The sequence below is a fragment of the Mesoplodon mirus genome (genome assembly GCF_964341445.2).
Source record: "Mesoplodon mirus genome assembly, chromosome: 5".
Classification (NCBI taxonomy): domain Eukaryota; kingdom Metazoa; phylum Chordata; class Mammalia; order Artiodactyla; family Ziphiidae; genus Mesoplodon; species Mesoplodon mirus.
The window spans coordinates 4,328,474-4,352,342 of NC_138980.1; the positions used below are offsets into that span (position 1 = coordinate 4,328,474).

The window sequence follows — 23,869 nt, forward strand, 5'->3', positions numbered from 1 at the left end:
GTCAACCCAATCTGCCAGAGACCTGCGGCTCCATCAGAAAGTTCTCTCCAGCAATCAACCTGGGAGGCTTCTCAGCACCAGCCACTCAGATCCCTGCACGCTGGAAACCCCTGGGGTGGGGGAAGAGATTCATCTGTATGCTACTCACGTCCGCCCAGTGGTTCTCAGGCATGCTGGGTAACCCAAGTACCTCACTGATTGAGAAGCGGGCCTGCAGGTGATTTGTAACTAATAATGAAGGGCTTAAGTGTGACACTGACATGCCTCACGTGTGGAGCAGATTCAAGGTCATCCCTGTATGACTGTCACGCTCACTCTTGCTTTCTTGAGCTGAATGAACTCTTTGCCACGACCTGTGAGGTTCCGTGTAAACTTCCAGCCTCACGCCTCAGGTCCCTATCTCCTTTCTCACTCACCCATCCCTCTGGCCTTCAGCCAGTTCCGCAGGTGTGCCAAGCTCTTTTCTCCACACCTGCTGCTCTTTCTGCCAGGACACCCCTCCCCGCTTTTGCCTTGCTATATCTCCTGTTTTAGGGCCCCGCTTAAAAATTAACTTCTTCTTGGTACTGACTTGGAGGGGACTTCAGGGAGCCTTGAGGAGTTGGGGGGCTGGAGATATTCTGTTCTTGATCTACATGGAGGTGACAAGGTGTATACATATGTGAAAATTCATTGAGCTGTCCATTTAAGATTTGTAGACTTCATGTAAGTAAACCCAAAAAGATGATATCTAAAAAAACAATTTCACCCTTTTCTCCGTCTCCTGTTCTTTCTATTACTCTCAACCATGGCATGTGCATTTCCATCTTGCCACAATAATTATACTATTTGTTGGTTTGTTTGTAAATTGTTTCTCCCATTAGAATGTAAGCCCCATGAGGAGAGAACCACTGTCTGTCTTGTTCACTGAGGTACCTTCTGGAGTGTAGCACAGTGCCCGCCACATAGTACATATTAAGAACACTAGCAAGTGGATAGCTGGAAGGATGAATACAAAAGCTTGGATTTAATGATGGAGGAATGGAGGGGCAGAGGAGGTCGGCCAGAGGTTAGAAGCTCCCGACTTTCAGTCCCCAGCAGACAGTTTAGGGGTCTTGCTCTGGAAGCCCAAGTTCAGGAGCTGGTGCCCTCCTCGGTGACCCAGCACTGGCCTGTCTACACCTCATCGGGGTTGTCCTGGTCGGCGTAGATGAGGAAGCCCGTGAAGAGGCTGTCGGTCCAGTATGGGTCATAGAAGAGCCCATTCTGCTCAGAGTAGAAGATCTGCAGCCAGACCTCGTCACCCTGCTTGAGAGCCAGGATGGTGGAGCCTGAGGCCACGTCGTGGTTGCCCGTGTTGGCGTCGAAGGTCCGGATGCGGTACTGGCCGTTGTGCACCAGGCCGATGGCCAGGTGCTTGTTGGCCAGCGTGATATCGTAGGTGAAGTAGTAGATCCCTGGCACGCCGCAGACAAACTTGCCGCTGGACGTGTTGTAGTGGCCGCCCTCGTTCATCAGGATCTTGTCGAACTTGATGGGCAGCCGTTCCCTTGGGTAGCTCTTGGTCACTGCCACGGAGAAGGCTGACTTGGCGTGGCCACTGCCGCAGCTGCAGGGGCCCGGGAGGCCGGGCTCCCCTTTCTTGCCCTTGGGCCCCTTCTTGCCCGGTGTGCCATGCTTTCCTGGGGCACCACTGACCCCCTTGGGGCCGCGAGGGCCGGCCCGCCCGATGGCCCCTGCTTTGCCCTTTGGTCCTGGCTTTCCCCGGTTACCTGTCCGGCCAGGTGAACCTGGAAGACAGAGCAGCTGGTGTTATGGAGGGGACCTCAGAGAACTAGGCAGAGGCCGATGGCCTGGGCTTTCCATCCTTAGAGCACAAGCCTTTGGATAAGGGAAAGAACATGAAGGCTGTGGAGTCGCATAGAAATGGGTGCAAACCCTGATGGTACAACCAGGGGCACTTCTCCCTTCTTATCTGGAAAATGCGAATGTGACACATACCTTCCAGAATCATGTGGATCAGGGCAAAAATAACTTGTAACAATTCACGCCCTCCCCTCGCCCTGCCTTCTAAGGAAGAGTCTGATTTGTCTGCCAGGTCAGTCCTTCCCCCTGCTTTGCTGGTAATAGGTTGAGACAAGAATTGCAAGAAGCCTCTTGACTTCAAACCACTGACCTTAGTGAACTCCCTGCCCAGTGTCCAAGATCCCTGCCCACATGGGCAAGGGTTTTTACAGTAGCATTGCTTACAATAGCAAAACACTAGGAACAACTAAATGCCCAACCAAAGGGAGATAACGAGAAAAATGATGGTCCATCCATTATGTGCAATTCTCTGCAGGAGTTTAAAAAATGAGGCAGATTTACGGGCACTGTTTGAAAAATTCTCTAAACTACACTGTGAAGAGGAACAAGCAGGTGGCAGAAACTTCTTTTTGCTCAGAGGAAACCACAACGCTATTTCTATACCCATTTAAGTGACTGGCACATAGTAAACACTTGCTAAATACACTTGGTATAGCCTGCAGAATATTTTCACAGTATTACATTTTCACAGTAATATGTGCCTGTAGAACACCTCTGGGTTTTTAATACCCATACTCTAATAATGTGCATTTCTCTCAATACAATATTTTTTGGCTGATGATTATGTGGGAAACATTTATATTTATGTCCCCCAAACTCAAGACAACATTTTAAACAAACTGTATCTGGGTAACAACTGGAGTCACATGCAAACACAATGGTGGTATGGTTGATACAACTGGCAGACTGGCAGAGCTGTGGGTAGATGTTTTGGAAAGCATGCCAGATGTCAGTCAGGGAGCCTGCCGCTGGGGGGTGGCCAGGTGCTAAGCAGTGTCTTAGCATCACAGCACACAAAGCAAGTGTTCGTTAACCATCCTACAAACTGGGTGATCAGCAGGTAATGTTGCAGATATTTTACATCCTAACAAGGTACTTGGCTCCTTACATGTACACATACAGGGATTTTTCTGTGCTTTAGAGTTTTGTGTTAACGTGTAATGCATTTAAATTTTTCCTATTTTAAGTAACCGGGAAATAGATTTCCAAATAGCATTTTCTCACTGAACATCTAGTTTCCAGGAACGGATTGCTTATGCTGAGTGCCTGGAAGTGTTTGGTATTATTATACATACATGTAAATATATAAAAGAGGCCAGGGAGGATATACATTTAACCAATTAATAGTGGTTACCTTTGGAGGTTGAACAGAGGATGACGAGGGGTAAGAACTCAGAAGAAATCTTGCTTTATTTATACTGTTTGAATATATTACAATGAAAATGTATTTGTGTATTATACATGTAATTAAAAATAAATAAAAGGAATGGGGAAAAAATAAAACTAAGAAAGGTCAAAAAGCTGTTCTTTGAAAAAATCAAAATAAATAAAAGGTGGGAGAAAGGACCGTGAGAAGAGGAGGAATAAAGACAGGGTCATTTTGGATTGGAGTTTTTTGGGAAGACAAATAGATAAGGAAGCTTATTGGGAAGTTTTATGACGTGTTATGGTGTGTGCTTCCTTCTTGATTTCCTTTTTTGACAAACTTCTGGAAAAGCTGACTTTTACTTGTCAAGACCTTTCTGGAGGTGGGTTTGTATGTGTATGTCAGGCGGAGGGTGGTCGGAGATTATCCTGTCCTATGACTGGTCCCAGGATGACCCAGCTTTATCTGGGTTATGTGTGTCAGGACTCTGCATCTGTCAACACTGCCTTCCTTGGTGTGTTGGCTTAATGCTCAGCAGAGACTCAATACGTGGCAGAAGAGACAGCCAAAACAGCCCCAAACCTACATCCTCAGAGTTCTTAATCAAGGTGGGGAAAGTCAAGAGCAGAGATATCCTGTTTCTCTTAGGGTTCATAAGGATGATGGATCATGTCATAAAATGTCATGCAAACTCTGGCTGGCTCTGCTTGGAGCACACGCTCAGACCCGAATTGACCAGTGTGGTCAGGAAATGGGAACTATGTTGTCCAGTGCCTGACATACTCTGACCCCCCTTAAGTCAAAGCCATTATCATTATTTTTGTAGTTATTCTTCTGGAAAGGAGGTGCTTTTGGAGGAATTAATTTGATCCGGTAGGAAAGGGCCTGGATTTGGAGTCTGCTACCAGCCTGTGGTGTGAACTCAGCAAGTCTATTAAGGGGCAACTACCATTTATTGTATGTCTACTCTGAGACAGGTGCTTCACATGTTATTTTATTTCATCTTCACTGCACCCGTGTGAGGGAAGTCCTATTATAATCCCAATTTTAGAGAAGAGGAAACTAAGGTTTGGAGACAGGCGAGGTAATTTGTCAAAATTGGTATCCAGGTTTGTTACAAAGTTTAAGTTCTTGCAGCTACGACGTGCTGTTCTCAACTTAATCATTCTGACTTTGTGTCCTCATCTGTAACATGGGGATAATAAGAATACCTCATTCATAGGATGGTATTGCTGTACCAGCAAATGGGCAGCATACTCAAAAGTGCTTTGTCCATGTTAAAATGCCATACAAATAAAAATTATGATTTCACTAATGCTTCAAATGTACATTTTGGGATGCCGCTGACACTGAAAAGTGCTTGGTGACTGGGGTGAGCGTTCAGAGATATAAGGAATGTCAAGGATGAGAAGGCCTGTAGACAGTATCCAACTTGTCTGCTGCCTGCCTGGCACCCCTTCCTTCGGGAAACTGCCCTTTACTACTTCACATGGTCCTAGGGAGGCTGTCAGTCACAGTGGCCAACTGCCCTCACCACACACTCACACGCACCAAGGGGTGGGCACTTGACCCAGTCCTAGCAAATGGTGGTACCTCACCTCCATAGTCAAAGGGATTGGTCCAGGATGCATGTGTGATCAAGGAGACTCAGTCATCCTGAGAACTGCTCTGTGGATCAAGCCATGAGGAGGTATGCTTGAGCCCACCAGTGGGCATTTCATAACTTCCAACCTTTTTTTTTTTTTTTTTTTTGCGGTACGCGGGCCTGTCACGGCTGTGGTCTCTCTCGTTGTGGAGCACAGGCTCCGGACACGCAGGCTCAGCGGCCATGGCTCATGGGCCCAGCTGCTCCGTGGCATGTGGGATCTTCCCAGACCGGGGCACAAACCCATGTCCCCTGCATTGGCAGGTGGACTCTCAACCACTGCGCCACCAGGGAAGCCCAACTTCCAACCTTTGTGAGAACAAAACCAACACACAGAGAGAAGCAAAGCCTGGACAACAATATTTAAGCTCCTAGACCCAGCTATTCCTGAAGCTCAGCTCTTGGACTTTCTAGTTGTATGAGCCAATAAATTCCATTTGGGGCTATAAATTGGGTTTCTGTCGCTTGCGACAGAAAGAGTTCTGAATAATATTTCAGGAGACTTGCTTAAAGTCACTCAGCAAATCAATGGTGCAGCTGGGGCAGGAACAGAAGATCTGATGCTCACTGTTCCTTTCCAGAGAATACACTGCTCTGTGTTTTAAAGACACATTATTTTGGTTTACAATGAAATGGGATTCACATTAGTTTTCATAACTTTGCAAACCCCTTTCGTGTCAGATGTTGTCAACCCCAGGTGGGAACAGGAGAGACAGGCACTGGGCTTCTTACCTTCCTCTCCACTGTCCCCCTGGTCCCCATCCTGGCCATCCTGGCCATCTTTGCCTGGAAAGCCCATTCTTCCGACCATTCCTGAGGTTCCTGGGGATCCTGGGGGGCCCGGGGGGCCCTGGGGGCCAGGCAGGCTGCAGATGAGTTGAGGGGAGCCCTTCTGGAAGTCCCTGCGGGCGAAGGCACCAAGCAGCGGGTCGGCCGCACAAGGAAGGGCACAGGCCAAGAGCACCCAGGGGATCATGGTGGTCACCTATGGGAGGCAAGAGAGCTGTGAGCTCACTGGGGGTCAATCAGAAAGGCATCAAGAGGAGGAAGAGGAGGAGAGGGCATCTGGGAGAGACACAGTTACATTTCTGATCCTTCCTCTCTCCCACATCACATACAAGTAGCTGGCCAGTGTCATCACATCTTGAGGACATATTTGGATGAGCTGAGTCATGGACTCAGAATACACTTGGGAGGGCTCCTGCGGGGGAGGCACACATCCTCACACTGTCGCGCTCCAGAGTGGCAGGACTGACAGCCCAGTGACAGCTGCTGGGGAGGAGAGAAACGATCCATGGTTTCATTCAAATATGTGGCATGAATGGAAAGTTACAAGGACAGAAATATCAATACTTCCAACTGCAGGCGGTGATTTGCAACTAGGCTGCCTCTCCCAGAGAATTTGGGGCAGCACATTGGTGGGTGAGAAGTGAGGTGTCAGCTCTGAGCGAAGGTGCCCCAAGCCTGAGCAGCACTGGTGGGCCGTGGGCACAGCTCCTCTGTCATGGGCTCCCTGTGCACCAGGCCTGGGCTAACAGTTTTCCACACATTACTTAATCTCACAGCATCCTTACCGAATAGATATGGAGAGGAAATGGGGGCTCAGAGAAGTTCACAATGTGACTAAGTCAGGCAGTTAGCAGTTGGCAAGGCTGGGATTTGAACGAGGCTGTGCAAATCCAGAGCTTGTGTGCTTTGCTTCAGGCTACACTGCTTTTTTTTCCCCCCCAGTTAAAAAATAATAAAAATGATACACTCACATTGTTATAAAGTCAAATAATACCATAAAGCTTATAATGAAAAATTGTGTGTGATCTTCATACCCACCCCTCAACCCCACCCCCACCCCCGCCCCGCTCCAAACTCTTTTGGGTATTTCTTCTGGCATTTATTGACATTAAAAGATAATATGCTTACATGGTTTCTTTTTATCAATTTTGGACAATTCCTTTTGAATTCCTATTATGACAGATGAGGATTCAGCCCTCTTCCATCACTCTAGGACCCTGTTTTCTCTTCCTCATGCAGTTCAGATATAATTTTTGACTGAATCAAAATTCACTCTGCATTATTATGTCTTATTTACTGCTAAGCTAAGCACTGTACTATAATTATACTTCCTTTCTTTCTTTTTTTTTTTTTTTTTTTGCAGTACGCGGGCCTCTCACTGTCATGGTCTCTCCCGTTGCGGAGCACAGGCTCCGGACGCACAGGCTCAGTGGCCATGGCTCACGGGCCCAGCCGCTCCGCGGCATGTGGGATATTTCTTAACCGGGTCACGAACCCGTGTCCCCTGCATCGGCAGGCGGACTCTTTTTTTTTTTTTTTTTTTTTTTTTTTTAATTAATGAATTAATTTATTTTTGGCTGTGTTGGGTCTTCGTCTCTGTGTGAGGGCTTTCTCTAGTTGCAGCGAGCGGGGGCCACTCTTCATCGCGGTGCGCGGGCCTCTCACTATCGCAGCCTCTCTTGTTGAGGAGCACAGGCTCCAGACGCGCAGGCTCAGTAGTTGTGGCGCACGGGCTCAGCCGCTCCGCGGCATGTGGGATCTTCCCAGACCAGAGCTCGAACCCGTGTCTCCTGCATTGGCAGGCAGATTCTCAACCACTGCGCCACCAGGGAAGCCCGGCAGGCGGACTCTTAACCACTGCGCCACCAGGGAAGCCCTATACTTCCTTTCTTATACACACTTTTCTTACTGGAGATATTAATAATTTTATTTGCTTAGTTCTCTACGCCACTATTTTCTACATTATCAAATGTATCAGATAATTTACGTCTTCCAGTTATTTTCCTAAAGACCTAAGTCCTGGAGTCCTCCATTCTCCTTTTCCAACCTTTGTACATGCTAAGCTGTCATCCCAGGATTTTCCTTTATAACCATCATAGCGATTGTCTTTGCCTCTCTCCTGTGTTGTATCTCCTGCTTTACGAATCCCATGTCTTTGTCTTATTTTATTTTATTTTTTCACTCTCTCATTTTGGTGGTACATTTGGTGTAATAGCTTCCTGGAAAAGGCGTGTGTGCTGTAATTTTTGGGGACAATTTGCAAGCCTCAATATGTCTTAATTTCACACCGTGTCCTTAAGGCTGGGGCATGATCACACCAGAGACCAGAGTGTTATGTGCCCAGAGATTATCTACCCCCAGCCCCTCACTGGGAAGATGCAGAAGCCAAGGGCCAGAGCAGAAATAAGCCACTTGTTCAAGATCTCTCAACAAACTGGCTCAGTCACTTTGTGACCAACAGCCTCTCTCCCTGGAATGAAACCAGGAGAGAGAACATTCCAGGTACGACTTCTTGCCTCTAGGATGAGCTCTGAAGTGGTAACTGGCTTTGTGACTTTAGGCAAGCCCCTTTCCCTCTCTGGGCCTCAGTTCCCCCCCTGAAAAATAAGGGGTTGGTTTCCACACTCGAGCATGCATCAGATCCACCTGGAGGGCTTGTCCAAACTCAGACTGCTGGGTCCCACCCCCAGAGTTTGTGATTCGTTAGGTCTGCGCTGCGGCTGGAAGATTTGCATTATTATGTGGTATGTGAGGGACACTGATGCTGTCGGTTCATGGACCCATTTTGAGGACCGCTGGACTAGATGATTTCTAAGCCCCTTCACCTCTGATGCTGACTGAGGCTTTCAGGCTCCACTTGGCCCTCTCTTACTAGATATGAAGTCTTGCTGGCTTCTCCGTTCCCGCACAGCCTTCAGCTGCCTCATCACAGCCTTCAAGCATGAGGGGGCTCCCCGCAGCCGTGGCGCTGGCAGTAGGGGAGGACCACTGCTCAGGTCTCACCCTTGGAGCTCACAGTTCCCTCCTGGGCCCTCAACCTCCCTTCCTTTCACATGCTGCTTTGCCTGAGGCCTGGGAGCCTGACCAGACCACTGGGCCACCTCTGGAAACAGGGCGATTCTACCTTTCCTCCTGACCCCTCCAAATCTTTAACTCTGGGAACAGATGAAGGGGAGAGAAGACCAGGCCTCCCCCGCCAGGGGGAAGAGGGGAGACCGCAGCACTGCACTGCGCTGCCACTCGGGGGCCTGGTCTAGTTCCAGCTCCAAGGCTCACCAACCTGGTGACTTTGGATAAGTTACTTTCCTTCTCTGGACCTCAGAGAATAAATGTCCCAGAGGTGTCCCTGGCTAGGTAGAGATGATCTAGTACCAGATACTGCCTTAAATAACACGACATCATACAGTAACAAAGTTATTGTCTTTTCAGTTTCTGTAATCCTGATGAATTGAAGAAAAAACAGTTTCAGCTGGGTGATAGTACATTTTTCATGCCTCTATACCCCTTTCTAATATCCCTTTTCCGCAAAGAGCAGTGTCTTCTGTGGCAGTGCACACCCATTATTAAAGAATTTTGAGCAAGCCTCCACAAATAAGCATGGAAACCTTGGAGACCCCCAGACAGGACCACAGCACCAGGGACCCTGGGACAGAGCATTTGCTAGGATGCAAGGAAGGCCTGTGACGCAATGTAAAGAAAGGGACTTGATAGGGGCACAGGTTAGCTCTGGGTATCTAGCCCTTGGGAGAAGGTGCAAAGAAAGACTTAGTGGGTCAGGGAAGGAGGGTGTTAAAATCGAAATTCTCACCTGAGCACCAGGACACACGGGAGGCTGCATGTTCAATCGAGAGGTCAGGCCAAAGTGAAGAAATGACAAAGGAATAGTTTGAGAGCTCATTCCATGACTCTGGGCATTCTTGGATTTTACTGAATAAAATGCAACCTGTGTGGTGGGGTAGGGGAAGGGACGTGGAAATGAATCTGAGGCCTGCCTCTGGAAGCTGGTGGGTGGGAAAGTGGCTTGTTGCTGCATGAAAGGGGGAAGAGAGAGCTCTCAGCTGCACAGAAAGGGGGCTGACTGCCTTCTCACCTTCTGTGGTAAACAGAAGATGCCAGACATTCCGCAGCCCCAGCTGGCCTGAGCTGGAGGCACCAGGACAGAAAGTGAGGGGCCCAGCAGTGATACCATGCAGGGTGGATGCCCGAAAACCAGAAGCTGAGGGTGAGGCCTGGACTTGCCTGCAAAAAAAAGTGTGGTGGCCCGCTTCATGGTTGTTACAGTCAGAGGGCTCAACCTGGGAACCGCCAAGGAGCCCACAGAAGGCCTCCAACAAAAGAGACATCATCCGTGTCTGCCAGGCCCAGACCGGCTGAGGAGCTTAGCCCTGTTCCTGCCAAGAAACAAGAATCCCCCTGCTGTCTGTCCCTTTACTTCTCCTTCCCCTCGTTCCTTCAGCCTGGAAAGAGGTGAGCTGAGAAGGGGGGCAGGTGGTCCAGCCAGCCTTACACCTGCGCTGGGGGACAGGAAGAAGTCTCACCTTTGAACAAAGATTGAAGAGCAGATTACCTGGGAGTGGATTCCCTAGTGGAGGGGGCAGTGTCTTAGTGTTACTTGTGAGCTGGGACACATCTGGGGCCCCAGACGAGAAACCGACTTCTCAAAGCAGGTTTGAAATAGTTTGGAAAGTTGCAACCTGCGAATATTTGGGACAAGGGAGGGAGGGAGGGAGGAGGAAGTGAGCTGAGAGGGGGGCTCACTGAGTGATCCCGCTCAGGGATGCTGGCCCAGGGTGGGCCCCAGTGGCTGGGCGGAGGCTCTGGAACACGCAGGGAGGAAGGGATTTCTCAGAGCTGGAGCCTGGAGGTTCCCTAAGCAGCTCCAGCCAGGAACTGTTTTGGAAATAAAGGCGGGGAGACTAGGTTCTGGTTCCAAACCTAGAGGGAGGGAGCAGAGTGTTTCCTTGCCTCCGGGGCACCTCGGAAAAAACCAGCTCCAAGTAGCCCTGCTCCCAGCCTACTCTCCACACCACAGTGGTGGAAAAACCTGGGGATGAGGGCTTGGAGGGGGGCCAAGGCCCCAAGGCATCCAGACAGGTGAACTCTTGCTGGGGCTTAAAAATAAATTTAGAATGACAAACTTGAAGAGAGCCCCAACAGGCCATTTAAGTCAACCTCATTGGTTACAGACATGGAAACTGAGGCAGAAGCACACTGACTTAACTGGACACTTACAAACTTCCAGGCACTGTGCAAAGCTCTTTATTGGAATTATTTTATTTGAAGTTTACAATAAACCCTATGAAGGCAGTAAATTATTGTCCCGTTTTTCAGAGGAAGAAACAGAGGCTCGGGGACTTCCCTGGTGGTCCAGTGGTAAAGAATCTGCCTTCCAATGCAGGGGACGTGGGTTTGATCCTTGGTCGGGGAACTAGGTTCCCACATGCCGCGGGGCAGCTAAGCTTGCGCGCCACAACTACTGAGCCCGTGAGCCTCAACCGCGAGCCCACACGCCCTGGAGCCCGCGCGCCACGACTAGAGAGAAGCCTGCATGCTGCAACGAAAGATCTCGCATGCCTCAACGATGATCCCATGTGCCACAACTAAGACCCAATGCAGCCAAAATAAATAAATAAGTAAATAAACAAATAAATAAATAAATAAAATATTTAAAATAAAAAGAAACAGAGGTTCTGAGAAGTGAAATGATTTTACCCCAAATCACACAATTCGAGTACTGGAGACAACATCCGAACGTGTGTCTGAGGGGCTCTGAAGACTATATGTATTGTACTATGCCTTGTTCCTTTCTCTGCTATTTTTTTTTTCCTGTTTTATAGAAGAGTAAACTGAAGCTTGGAGAGATTAATTTGCTCATGTTTATACAACAAGTTCATGGCAGAAGTTATATGTGAACTTGGGTTTGGCAGACCTTAACGCCCAAATGCTTTCCATTATGTCAGTGTTTTTTGGATTTTTCTTCCTAAATATCCCAAATTACAGAAGAGACCTTGAAGCATAGGCCAAAGCCACACACAGCAACAGAGAAATTTCTTTGATGTCTCATCTTTTATTATATCATATAAAATACATGATTAAGAAAATGTAAAAGTGATGCTTTTTCTCCTTCAGGGTACTTGAGATTGATGCTTGAGGAAACCTCCTGTCCTTTGAGAGGCCCACACGTGGTTTAGCCAAGGCGATGGGGGGCAGCCTCTGAGCCCTGACATCCCACCATTGGGATGCCCCTTTGGAGTATTAATGGGGTGTCCCCAGGGGCTGAACCAAAAGACCAGGGTGCACAAAGCACCTCCTGTTCAGCCCCATCACCTCATTCCTTGCTTAGAGCTGGCAAGAGCCTCCAGCCTTGTCGCTTGCTGCCTGCATTGGCATTCTCCAAGCCCAAGCCAGAGAGATCCTTTATAAACATAACTCAGCCACATCACTTCCTGGACGGTCTTACTCCAGTGGCTGCTGGCTGCAAATAGCAAACCCTTGATGTGGCCCTAAAGGAAATGCCCCCCTGCCTCCATCCTCACCCTGGTTCTTCCCCTCTCTTCCTGCACTTCCCCCCCTTTCAGGCCAAGCTCCATTTCACCCTTTTGCCTGCAACCTGGGGGCCCACCCTCTTGGCATGCTGGCTCTTTATCCATTGTGTTTCAGCTTAAATGTCACTTCCTCCAAGGCCTTCCTCTCAGACAGCACTCCCTTTAGAGCCCAGCTCCTTGTCCTGTCTTTCCAGCCCTTACATCTCACCCGTATTCACTGCATTTGTCTGCTTGCCCACTTACTGGGCCTCTCTCATTAAAATGGAAGCCCCTTGGGAGCAGGGACACCAGCTATATCCCTAGGGCTTCCAACTTCTTTGCTCATAGTGGGTATTCAAGAAATATTTGCTTGGTTAATGCGTGTTTGAGACCCAGACTCCGCCCTGAAGAAAATTCACGGTGAAGAGAAAACAGGTCTGTGGCCTAAATCCAAAAGGGCCCTGATACCCCTGGATTCAAAGAAGTTTTCTCCTTTCCCCAGTTTTTCTAACCCAAACCCGATCCAATTCTAATCCCTCCTTCCTTTGACCTCCTAGAGCACAGGGCCCCTACCCCCATTCCAGGGAGGGGGCTTGCAGAATATTTTACATACAGCAGGTACTCCATAAATGTCTGTTCAATTGATAAGAAAAAAATAAGCATTAGTCCTTCTTCACCTTTAACAAAACTATCTTAGTTCCTAAATTGTCCTTGCTGGTGTAAGTTGACCAGGGAAGGCTGCATGGTAGTCTTCCTGCTGAAGGGAAAAAAATGTTAGTTGGTTCAACCCTCAAAATGGAATCATGAGGTGCTGAGCTGGGATGAAGTTCTTCAGTCTGGTTTTAATTTACCCAGTCCCTGGGCTCCTCATCTCTGAGTTAAGTAGCTCATGATTCGTAAAGACAAGTGTTCTAGGGAAACACTAGGTGCTTAAAGGGCCCCAGCCTGAGGTCTCCTGTCAGGGGCGGAGACTTCCTCCTCCTTGCTCTTTCCCTTAGCTCTCAGGACATGAACCCCTGGGTCCCTCCCAAGGGCCCTTTATTCAGACTGTGATGTGAGAAGGGCCAGCAGTGCGGATATGGGTCTCTCAATGCCTCTACCTGAATGTGGAAACTCCAGGGACACTTGTCTGGGCCTTGAGCAACGCGGCTGAGCCTGAGTTCTGCACAATCTCCCTTGGAGACCGGAAGATATAAATTGTGCTCAAATAAATTTGACCTGTTGGTTATGAGGTTGTGACACACTGACAGGTAGGGATGGTGTTTCACTCAGTGACTAAGAGCTGTGGGAAACACAGCCACTTAGTTTCCTCAACTATCCAATGGGAATAATAGTATACCTACCTCACGGAGTTCATCCAGGAATAATGAGATAATGTATTCAAAGCTTCTAGCCCCGAATGTGACACAGTAACCCTCTCCCTCAGAAGCTGTCAGATAGCTGCCTGCCCCATGTTTCAAGTCTCAGGGCTAATACCTCCTCAGAGAGGCCCACCCCTGCCTGTTTGCTCAGACCACTCTGGTCCTCCTTCCAAAGCACTTGGCCCGAGTTGTGATTATACATTTTTTGTTCCTTGGCTCATTAACTTTCTGTTGTCTGTCTTCCCCCTGGAGTGGAAGGTCCAGGAATGCAGAGGCCCTGACTGTCTTGCTCTCTGTTACGAGCACAGCTTAGCACGGGGTCTGCCCTGCCCACAATAAGAGCTCAACTCACAGCTGTTCAACGGCCTTGAAAGAAATGGTCACTTGTGTAACAAAAGAGCAAAGGGAGCAAAAGGATGACAAAACCACACTTGGCTGCTGAGGGAAACCCAAGGAGAACACTGGTCTTGGATTCAGAACATGTGGGTCCCAGGCCTGGTTTTATAACTCACTTGGTCATGTGGAAAAAGTCATTTCCTCCTAGCCAGGCCTCATTTTCTCACCCGTAAGATGGAGATCATAACCCTCACCCCATCTGCCTTACAGAGTTCTCCTGAGAATCAAACTAGATAACCAATGTTGAAAGCAGAATATGATACAAAAGTTAGAGCCTTGTTTAAAATCGTAACTGCCACCAACTGCAGCGGAACTAACTGCGTGCAGTCCTGACCTCCCACTAGGAGCCCCTGGAGTGTTTCAGGTGGAGGACACCTGAGCCTGACACAGCCGGGCAATTCTCCCTGTGTTTGCAGTTAAAAGGAAAGGGCTGGTGATGGGATTGGGGTGACGCTTGCTCGCAGATGGAGCTCGCTGAAAATTCGCTTTGATGGGAGTGAAATTTCCATGATGAAAACACCCCATGCCCTCCCTGAATTCCAGGAAGCAAATTGGAAACAGCTTCTCTGAGAAGCTGACAGAGGCTGATGGGAGGAGAAAGGGTCTGGCTGCCGCTCCTCCCGCAGTGCTCACGGAACCAGCCCCCTTTCCTGGGAGCTGGAGACCGATGCCCATTTGGAAACACTCCAGCACTGAGTCTAAATACAGAGGATTAAAAGTCATGGGGCCCACTTGTCAAGAGGCCTCCGAAAATATTTGATCTGCTGTTTTCTCCTCCCCCACCCCTGTGCCCCTGTTTTTGGCTCAGTCTAGAGAAAGAGGTCCAACGCCAAAGCAAGACCTAATGACGGAGCAGGAGCCAAGATCGCGCGAGGTTTGTCTCAGCGGGAACTCGGACGGCACCGCGGAAGTCAGCCTGGCGGGCCCTGCGTTACCGCCACCGAGTTCGAGCTTCTGACAGATACGCCGAAACTCTTACACACCAACACGCGTGGCATGTGATGTGGTGGGCGTGGAGCCCACCCTCTGGGTCCCTGGCTGCTGCTTCACGTGGGACTTCAGCTGTCCTCTAAGTGAGGGCCAGAGCCAGGCTCCCGGGCGGCTGAAGCCAAAGCCGTGAAGCTTTGGACCTGCCCACAGCTGTTTTCCGCCCTGGAGACCAAGGACCGCTGTGAGAGAAGCAGGCAGCTGACGTGTGGGGTGTGAAGACGGGCGAGGAGGCCCGAGGGTGTTCAGAGCCCTGTATCCAGCTTCTCCTGAGGGCCGACCTCCAAGTGGCCGACCAGAGCGCTGCCCGATAGGAGGAGGATGTGAGACGCATGTGTCATTTTAAGCGGTCTCACTGCCACGTGAAAAAGGTAAAAAGAAGCAGGTGAAATTAATTTTCATATGTTATTTCACCCAGTATATCTCAAATATCATCATTTCAACATGTAATCAATGTAAACATTGTTGAGGCATTTTACATTCTTTAAGTACCACTAAGTCTTCGAAGCCCAGCGTGTATCTCACACTTGCAGCACTGGCCACGTTTTAAGTGCTTGACAGCCACACGGTGGCTATTGTAGTAGATGGAAGCAGAGTTGCTGGAGTTGAAATCCCACCAACTAGCTGTGGGACCTTCTACAAGTTACTTATCCTCTCTCCCTCATCCTCTTCCTCTCCAAAATGGGGACAATAATAATAGTACCTACCTTAGAAGGTTTTTATGAGGATTTAACTTTCCTAGAGTAAGGCCTGCCATATGGAAGAGGTATAAAAGCATTAGCTATTATTTGTCCTTCTGAAAAGCAAACAAGATGATGGATGTTGAAAGCCAAACATGATACAAAAATTCAGACCTGTTTAAAATTGTCACCAACAGCAGTTCAACCAACGGAAAATCATCCTGACCTCCTCCATGAGTCCTGTGGCATTTCAGGTGGAGGCCCTTGTAGGCTCCTAATAAATTCTCCATTCTCAGGTAAGATGGTTTGAGTTGTATTTCTGTCTGTTGCTACCAGAGGCGATTCCTAGGGAGGCTTGGCCTTCACTCCTGCCGTTCCGTCCTGAGGGAAGGATGCGGGTGTCTGGCTTGGCCCTATATCCCTAATCCACCTGGCACATTCAGGCTCCACAGTACAAAAATAGGTGAATCAATGGGAGAGTGTTTACCTCATCAAGTGACAGGAGGCCAAATGCGCTATCACGTATGCAGGTACTTGGTACCATGGCTTGGAAAGGCTGCCTAATAAATGGTATGGCTTATTCTTATTGCCTTGGAGGCCAGATACTGGGGATCTGAAGATGAAAAGATGTGGTTGCTGCCTTTATAGGGCACACCATCTGGTTATACTGAGGGTCCCACCTGGCCTACCTATACCAGGAGGGAAAGCAAGCCTTGCTCCTCCTTTCTCTTTGATACAGGCTCCCTTGAGGAGCATCCAGGGCCATACAGAAGGCAGGGGAAGGAAATTTGGGGGCTAGATGATTCCTTGGAAAGATGTAGAAAGGACTGTGCTTGACGATCCAGGAACTGAGGGAGAGGAACAAAGTCTGAACTCTGAAGGGTTGGGGAGAAAAAGCTAAGTTTTCCTTGACTTCCCTGGGCTTGCTGGTTTCCATGGAGTCACTTCCGGTCAGGCTGTAATGGGCATTCAGGGTAACTCTAAAGATCTGACACAACGCTAGCCTTCGAGAGCACAGAGCTGAGCTGGTGGTTAAGTAATGGTAAAGAGTCATTTTTTAGCTGTTTGACCTCTTAAGTTATTTAATCCCTCAGTTTTCTTGTCTGTGAAATGGGAAAAGCAATGCGTATCGTCTTATTTGAATCATTTGAATTTGAAATTCAAATTGGTATTGGTATAAAAATACCATGGTATTTTTTATTATTTTATTATTTTATTTTATTATTATATTATTTTATTATTTTATTATTATAGCATGGTATAAAAATATTTATTGTTTCACTTTATGTGTGAACGTTTGTCAAGAACCTTGCAAGGCTATTCTAATAGGTAAGCAGAAATTCTCATGGGTAGACAGAAATACCTGCCATCCTTCAGCTGTATTGAATTACACCAGTTTGAATTATTTGAGGTCTTTAGGAATGTCTCCATGAGTAATTTGATTGCTCATACTTCCATTATAGAGTAACTGTGAATATTAAATAGGATCATTCAGTAAACAGCCCACAGTAAGCACTCAGTAGTAGGAGTGTTATTCTGGTATAATTACACTATATGAAAACAATGAGAGATATAATGGGAGAAGGAATAATGAGCAGACCTGGGTCTGCTGTTTCCTCATCTGTAAAATGGTGAGAACAGTGAGCTTGTGAGGAGTTGAACAGTTGTGAGCTTTGGGATAAATGGCACTGGAGGCAGTTGTAACAGCTGAGGTGATGTTACAGTGTGGCATGAATGCAAAGGTGCAGGATTTCTGTGGGTGTGCCCTACTTCAAACAAGGATGTAAAATTGGAATTTTGTCATTCAGAGATCAGATTTTTGTTAAGATTGCAATGTGCAAGGACCTCTGGCTGAGAACTATGGAAGATGGTCCTGCCACCAAGGAGGTTATAACCTAGACAAGGGGTGACCAGCTGGCTTATCAATGGCCTTATGCAAACCATAGACTGCACCATGCTTCTGGTTTTGTTGTTCTTGTTGTATTTTTTTTTTTTTTTTTGCGGTACGCGGGCCTCTCACTGTTGTGGCCTCTCCCGTTGCGGAGCACAGGCTCCGGATGCGCAGGCTCAGCGGCCATGGCTCACGGGCCCAGCTGCTCCGCGGCATGTGGGATCCTCCCGGACCGGGGCACGAACCCGTGTCCCCTGCATCGGCAGGCGGACTCTCAATCACTGCGCCACCAGGAGGCCCTCTTGTATTTTTTTTTAACGTTTGATATTGTTGCCAATGTAAAATTTGGGAGATTTTATGCTAAAATCAAGATTTCAAAATAACATACCTAGAATAAATCTAACCAAGGAGGTAAAAGGCTTGCACTTGGAAAACTGTAAGGCACTGATGAAAGAAAACAGATGGAAAGATATACCATGCTCATGGATGAAAGAATTAATATTGTTAAAATGACCATACTACCCAAGGCAATCTACAGAGTCAGTGCAATCTCTATCAAAATACCAATGGCATTTGTCACAGAACTAGAACAAATAATTCTAAAATTTGTGTGTAAACACAAAAGACCCCAAAACAGTAGACAAAACAATCTTGAAAAAGGGGGACAAAGCTGAAGGTATCACGCTCCCTGATTTCAAACAATACTACAAAGCTGCAATAATCAAAACAGTATGGTTCTGGCACAAAAAGAGACACTTAGATCAATGGAACAGAATAGAGAGCCCAGAAATAAACCCACAGTTGTATGGTCAATTAATCTATGACAAAGGAGGCAAGAATATACAATGGGTCAAAGACAGCCTCTTCAGTAGATGATGTTGGGAAACTGGACCACTGTCTCATACCATGTACAAAAATAAACTCAAAATGGATTAAAGACTTGGAATCATAAAACTCCTAGAAGAAAAGATAGGCAGTATGCTCTTTGATATTGGTCTTCGCAATATTTTTTTTAATATGCCTCCTCAGCCAAGGGCAACAAAAGTAAAAATAAACAAATGGGACTACATCAAACTAAAAAGTTTCTGCACAGCAAAGGAAACTATCCACAAAATGAAAAGACAACCTACTGAATGGGAGAAGATATTTGCAAACAATATATCTGATAAACAGTTAATGTGCACAACATACAAAGAACTCATACAACTCAACAGCAAAAAAGAAAACCTGATAAAAATTGGACAGAATACCTGAATAGACATTTTTCTAAAGATGGCCAACAGGGCTTCCCTGGTGGCGCAGTGGTTGAGAGTCCGCCTGCCGATGCAGGGGACACGGGTTCGTGCCCCGATCCCGGAAGATCCCACATGCCGCGGAGCGGCTGGGCCCGCGAGCCATGGCCGCGGAGCCTGTGTGTCCGGAGCCTGTGCTCCGCAACGGGAGAGGCCACAGCAGTGAGAGGCCCGCGTACAGCAAAAAAAATAAAAAAATAAAAAAATAAAAAAATAAAGATGGCCAACAGACACGTGAAAAGATGCTCAACATCACTAATCATCAAAGAAATGCAAATCAAAACCACGATATCATCTCACACTTGTCAGAATGGCAGTTATCAAAAAGACAACAAATAAGTGTTGGCCAAAATGTGGAGAAAAGGGAACCCTTGTGCACTGTTGGTGGGAATGTAAATTGGTGCAGCCACTATGGAAAACAGTAAGGAAGTTCCTAAAAAAATTAAAAATAGAAATTCCATATGGTCCAGAAATTGCACTTCTGGGAAAATGCACATCTGAAGAAGACAAGAACACTAATTTGAAAAGGTACATGCACCCTTATGTTCATTGCAGCACTATTTACAATAGCCAAGATATGGAAGCAACCTAAGTGTCCATCTATAGATGAATGGATAAAGAAGATATATATAATAGAATATCACTCAGCCATAAAAAAGAATGAAATCTTGACATTTGTGACAACATGGATGGACCTAGAATGGACCTAGAGAGTATTATGCCAAGTGAAATAAGTCAGACAGAGAAAGACAAATACCATATGATTTCACTTACATGTGGAATCTTAAAAACAAAACAAATGAACAAACATAAAACAGAAGCAGACTCATAGATACAGAGGACAAACAGATGGTTGCCAGAGGGGAGGTAGGGGAGAAGATGGGTGAAACAGATGGAGAGTGAGAGGTACAAACTTCTAGTTATACAATAAATAAGTCACAGGAATGTAATGTACAGCATAGGGAATATTGTCAATAATATTGTAATAACTTTATATGGTGACAGATGGTAACTAGACTTATTGTGGTGATTATTTTGTAGTGTGTAAAAATATTGAATATATTGTACATTCGAAACTAATATCATAACTCAGTTATACTTCAAATAAAAAAAAAATTTCCAGCTTTTCTTGAGAATGTGGAGGATCTGGCAGCATTCTGGCAGGGCACCAATTGGCTACCTCTTGGACAAGGTGTTATGGGCTGAATTGTGTTTCCCCAGAATTCATATATTGAAGTCCTAACCCCCAGAACCCCAGAGTGGGACTGTATTTAGATATGAGATCTTTAAAGAGGTAATTAAGGTCAGACAAAGTCATATGGATGGGCCCTAATCCAATATGACTAGTATATTTATAAGAAGAGGAGATTAGGACATGACACCTAGACCAAGGGATGACCATGTAAGGTCACAGTCAGAAGGTGGCCATCTGAAAGCCAAGGAGAGAGGCCTCAGAAGAAACCAAATCTGCCATCCTCTTAATCATGGACTTCTAGCTTCCAGAACTGTGAGAAAATACATTTGTGTTGTTGAAGCCACCTAGTCTTTGTTACTTTGTTATGGCAGCCCTAGCAAACTAATACACAGGACCTATATTCTTCAGTGTCCAGTCCTCACCACTCCTAAATGTCATGCATCCTGTTCACTTATATATCATGCACAGCCTTTGTTGGCATATGATCTAGAGGAAGAGGGTATTCTCCATGTGTTTGTTCTGCATGTATGTTGTGTGTTCTTATTTCAAAGCTCTGATGTTCGTTTTCTCCTTTAATTCTCCCCACAGTTCTAAGAGGCTAATGCTATCATCCCCATTTGGCAGGAGAGAATACAGAACTCAGAAAAGTGAAGTCATTTTTCCAGGGTCAAAGCTGGGATGTAACCGAAGCCTGTTGATTCAGGGCCCAGGGCTCCTGCCCCTCTATCACGGCCCCTCTGCTTGGGCACAAGACCCACGCACATAAAGCCTTAACTAACAGGGCAGCTGCGTGTGTGTGTTATAGAAGTAAGCCAGTTACAGCAACGCACAAATCCAAAAGAAGATTATTTCCTTGAAAAAAGATTTGGCATAGAATTCCCTTCAAAAGTAAACCTAGATTAGAATTTTTTTTTTTTTTTTTTTTTTTTTTTTGCGGTACACGGGCCTCTCACTGTTGTGGCCTCTCCCATTGCAGAGCACAGGCTCCGGACGCGCAGGCTCAGTGGCCATGGCTCACGGGCCCAGCCGCTCCACAGCATGTGGGATCCTCCCGGACCGGGGCACGAACCCGTGTCCCCTGCATCGGCAGGTGGACTCCCAACCACTGCGCCACCAGGGAAGCCCATAGATTAGAATTTGGTTAACAGAAATCTGACTTATGCAGGAGTTCACCTCATGGAGGTAAAGCCAGCTTGGCAGGCCTCTGACCTGGAGGAAGGAGTGGAGGAAGCTGTGAGTATATACAGGGTCTGTGTTGCCCCATGATGAACATTCAGGAGTAGAAAGCACCAGACACTGGGACTGTAGGAAAGAAGGTCCAGTCATCTGTGTCCGATCTGCAGGTGAAGATGAGAGGGGGAATAGCAAGATAGGGAAGAATGGAGGGATTTGCACAGAAAGAAGTAACTTCTTGAGGAAATTCGCTGAATATTTGATGGAGGCCGAGTGGGTCTGAAGATGCCCCAGATTGTGAAAGAAATCTCAATTCACTTGTGTAATGACACGCTATACACAGGAACAAAGCACACGCACATATGGCAAGATGGCCAATGTACACTGTTAAGTGAAAAAGCAGGTTGCAGCAGGGCATGTCAAGTATGATTCTTCCTTGAGTTTAAACAAGACAGACACAGATACATAGAGATGTGTATGTAGGTTTGTGGGGGAAATTCCTGAAAGGACACGCATCTTGTTAAGGGGTTCACCTCCCAGAATTGGGAAGGAGTGTGTGACCTTTTACTTTTCACTTTCCACCTTTTCGTACCGTGTGAATTTTTTAGGGTAAGCATTGTCAGTTTTGTATAATTTAAAACAAAAGGTAACCCGAAGGCTTAAGGATTGGAAGACGGTCAAGGCTGTGTCCCTGCTGGGGGATGGGGAGAAGTCAGACATCTGGGAAGAAAGGAAGTCTGTGCTGCACTGGATGTATTAGAATGAAGGATAGTAGTGAGGTTCTGAAGAGTGTGGAAGGTTTGCCGAGCGGCAGTTGAAAGTGAGCGTCCTGGATATGATTACCAGATGACGGAATGAATCAGAGAAAAGCCGTGCAGAGGGGAGGGCGGAAATGGAGGAGCAGAGAGGACTTGGAGCAACACTCACTGAGCATCAGCCTTGGATTGGCACACATAGGACATTGTCGTTGCTATTGCTGCTGGTTCGGTGGGGTCTCTGGGAGATGGCCCGTCTAAGGAGGTGGCCCTTGAAGGGTTCCACGCAGGAGAGTTTTGCAGTCAAAGGGTAGAGGACAATTGCACTGAAGTTGTGCAAAGGATTCAGGCTTTAGGGGAGAGACCTGGGCCGGGAGGCTGCAGGGAGCCAATGCAGCCGTTTAGTTGAGAGGAACAGCCCTGGAGTGGGGCAGTGGCAGTGGGGATGGAGAAATAAGAACACAGGAAATAAGACAAGGCTTGGAGGCAAGTCGTGGGGAGGGAGAGTGAAGAGGGTTGTGAAGGATTGGGTGCAAATCCCAGCTTGCCTGCCTGTATGATATATTTGATTAAAGAAATGTTGTCAAGAGTCAATTAGATAATGCACTTGATAAGCAGCCATGATTGTTAGCTCGGATATTGGGCTCAGACTTACCAGGCTTCAAATCCCGTTACCACCACCAACTACCTGTGCAACCTGAGCAAGTCATTAACGTCTCTGAGCCCGGTGCCCCTTCCGCAGGTGGTGATAACCTGTTGTCATAGAAACGAAAGAGCTGAAGTGGAGGGCTGGCAGGGCCTGGCACAAAATAGGTGCAGGACAAATGGTCGAGCTATGACTATCAACGATAAAACCTCTGAGCACAGAGCCTGGCACACGGTAAGCGCTGAATAAATGTCAATTCATGTTGTAATTCATAAGGCTGCCCGGCCTGCAAAGAGAGGGTGTTGGCAGTACCCTCCCTCCCAACCTCCTCCTCCCCGCGCCGGCACCGCGTATCCCCCCTCCCCGCCCGCACTTTCCATCCCTGCCGGAGGGTGGCGGGGGTGCGGACTCGGCGGACCGCGCAGACACTTACCCTCAGTGCCGCCGGCCACGTCCAGACGGGTCTGCAGCCACGAAGCTCTGGGCCGTCCCGCCTTCCGTAGCTGCAGCCCAGCAGGCGCCCGCCCCGGGCATACTTTTCCCATCCCGTCATGGGCGGGAGAGCTCTCCGCCCGGTCACGTGGGCCGGCCCGCAGCGAGGCGCGCTCTCTTGGGCATCGGTTGGGAAAAACCTTTCAGCTCCGGTGACAACTTGAGTGTGTCGATGCATCGCTCTGTGCGTACAACTTGTCAGTGCATTTGAAATTTTCTGTGCACGAGAGTGATTGTTACCCAGGCGTTTGCAAGTGTGTGGGTATGTGTGCATGTGTCGAAGAGGCATGTGTGTTGCTTGTACGTGAGCATTCATCTCGCTGTGGATCTAGGGGTTGTGCTGTGGGCATGACAGCTTATAACAGAGTACCTCTTCCTGTGTACTGAATGTGCGTGTACTTGAGAGTGATTAGGAATCGTGTGTACGTGTTTAGTTTTGTGTGTGTGTGCATGCATAAGTGCATGTGCCCAAACATACATCAGGGCTGTGTCTGCACATATATACGCACATATCCAAGCTTGCAGCTTGGTGTGCAACAGAAGTGTACTTCAGTTTCAGTGTGTACACAGTAGTTGCTGGATACATGTGTTGGGTGCACGTTTAAATGTGTGTATGAGTCGGCAGTAACTTCATATCAGTGTATATGTGCATAATGCTGTGTGGCACCTGTTTGTGCGGTGGCTCATTCTGTATGTGTTTATATGTATACGTGCCTTGGTGTGGATTTGGTCCATAATGTGAGTGTGCACATACATAATAATGGACAGGCTCCCCTGTGTCCCAGCCCTCATCGCCCTCCTCCCCAGAAGATGAGGCTTCGCTGGCCTCACT

General features: G+C 47.5%; 1 protein-coding gene across 2 annotated transcripts; it reads right to left on the reverse strand.

Moving 5' to 3' along the window:
• Positions 1-839: 839 nt before the first annotated feature.
• Positions 840-23,040, reverse strand: C1QTNF2 (C1q and TNF related 2). Of its 2 annotated transcripts, XM_082621314.1 has the most exons (4): positions 22,979-23,040; positions 22,555-22,652; positions 5,589-5,841; positions 840-1,769 (listed from the first exon to the last, which is right to left on the reverse strand). In XM_082621314.1, exons 3-4 carry the CDS (start codon positions 5,830-5,832, stop codon positions 1,156-1,158), a joined length of 858 nt encoding a protein of 285 aa, XP_082477440.1. In that variant the 5' UTR covers positions 5,833-5,841; positions 22,555-22,652; positions 22,979-23,040; the 3' UTR covers positions 840-1,155. The 2 variants fall into 2 exon arrangements, with proteins under 2 accessions (XP_082477440.1, XP_082477439.1); XM_082621313.1 differs by lacking the exon at positions 22,555-22,652 and having other exon boundaries at positions 22,979-23,034.
• Positions 23,041-23,869: the final 829 nt, after the last annotated feature.

What these genes read in the sequence shown, in the direction of transcription:
- C1QTNF2 (XM_082621314.1), bottom strand. Translation starts at nt 5,832, where the DNA reads ATGATCCCCTGGGTGCTCTTGGCCTGTGCCCTTCCTTGTGCGGCCGAC. An exon ending in GGGGGACAGTGGAGAGGAAG is followed by an intron (nt 1,770 to 5,588) that starts GTAAGAAGCCCA and finishes TCTGTCTTCCAG; the next exon opens with GTTCACCTGGCCGGACAGGT.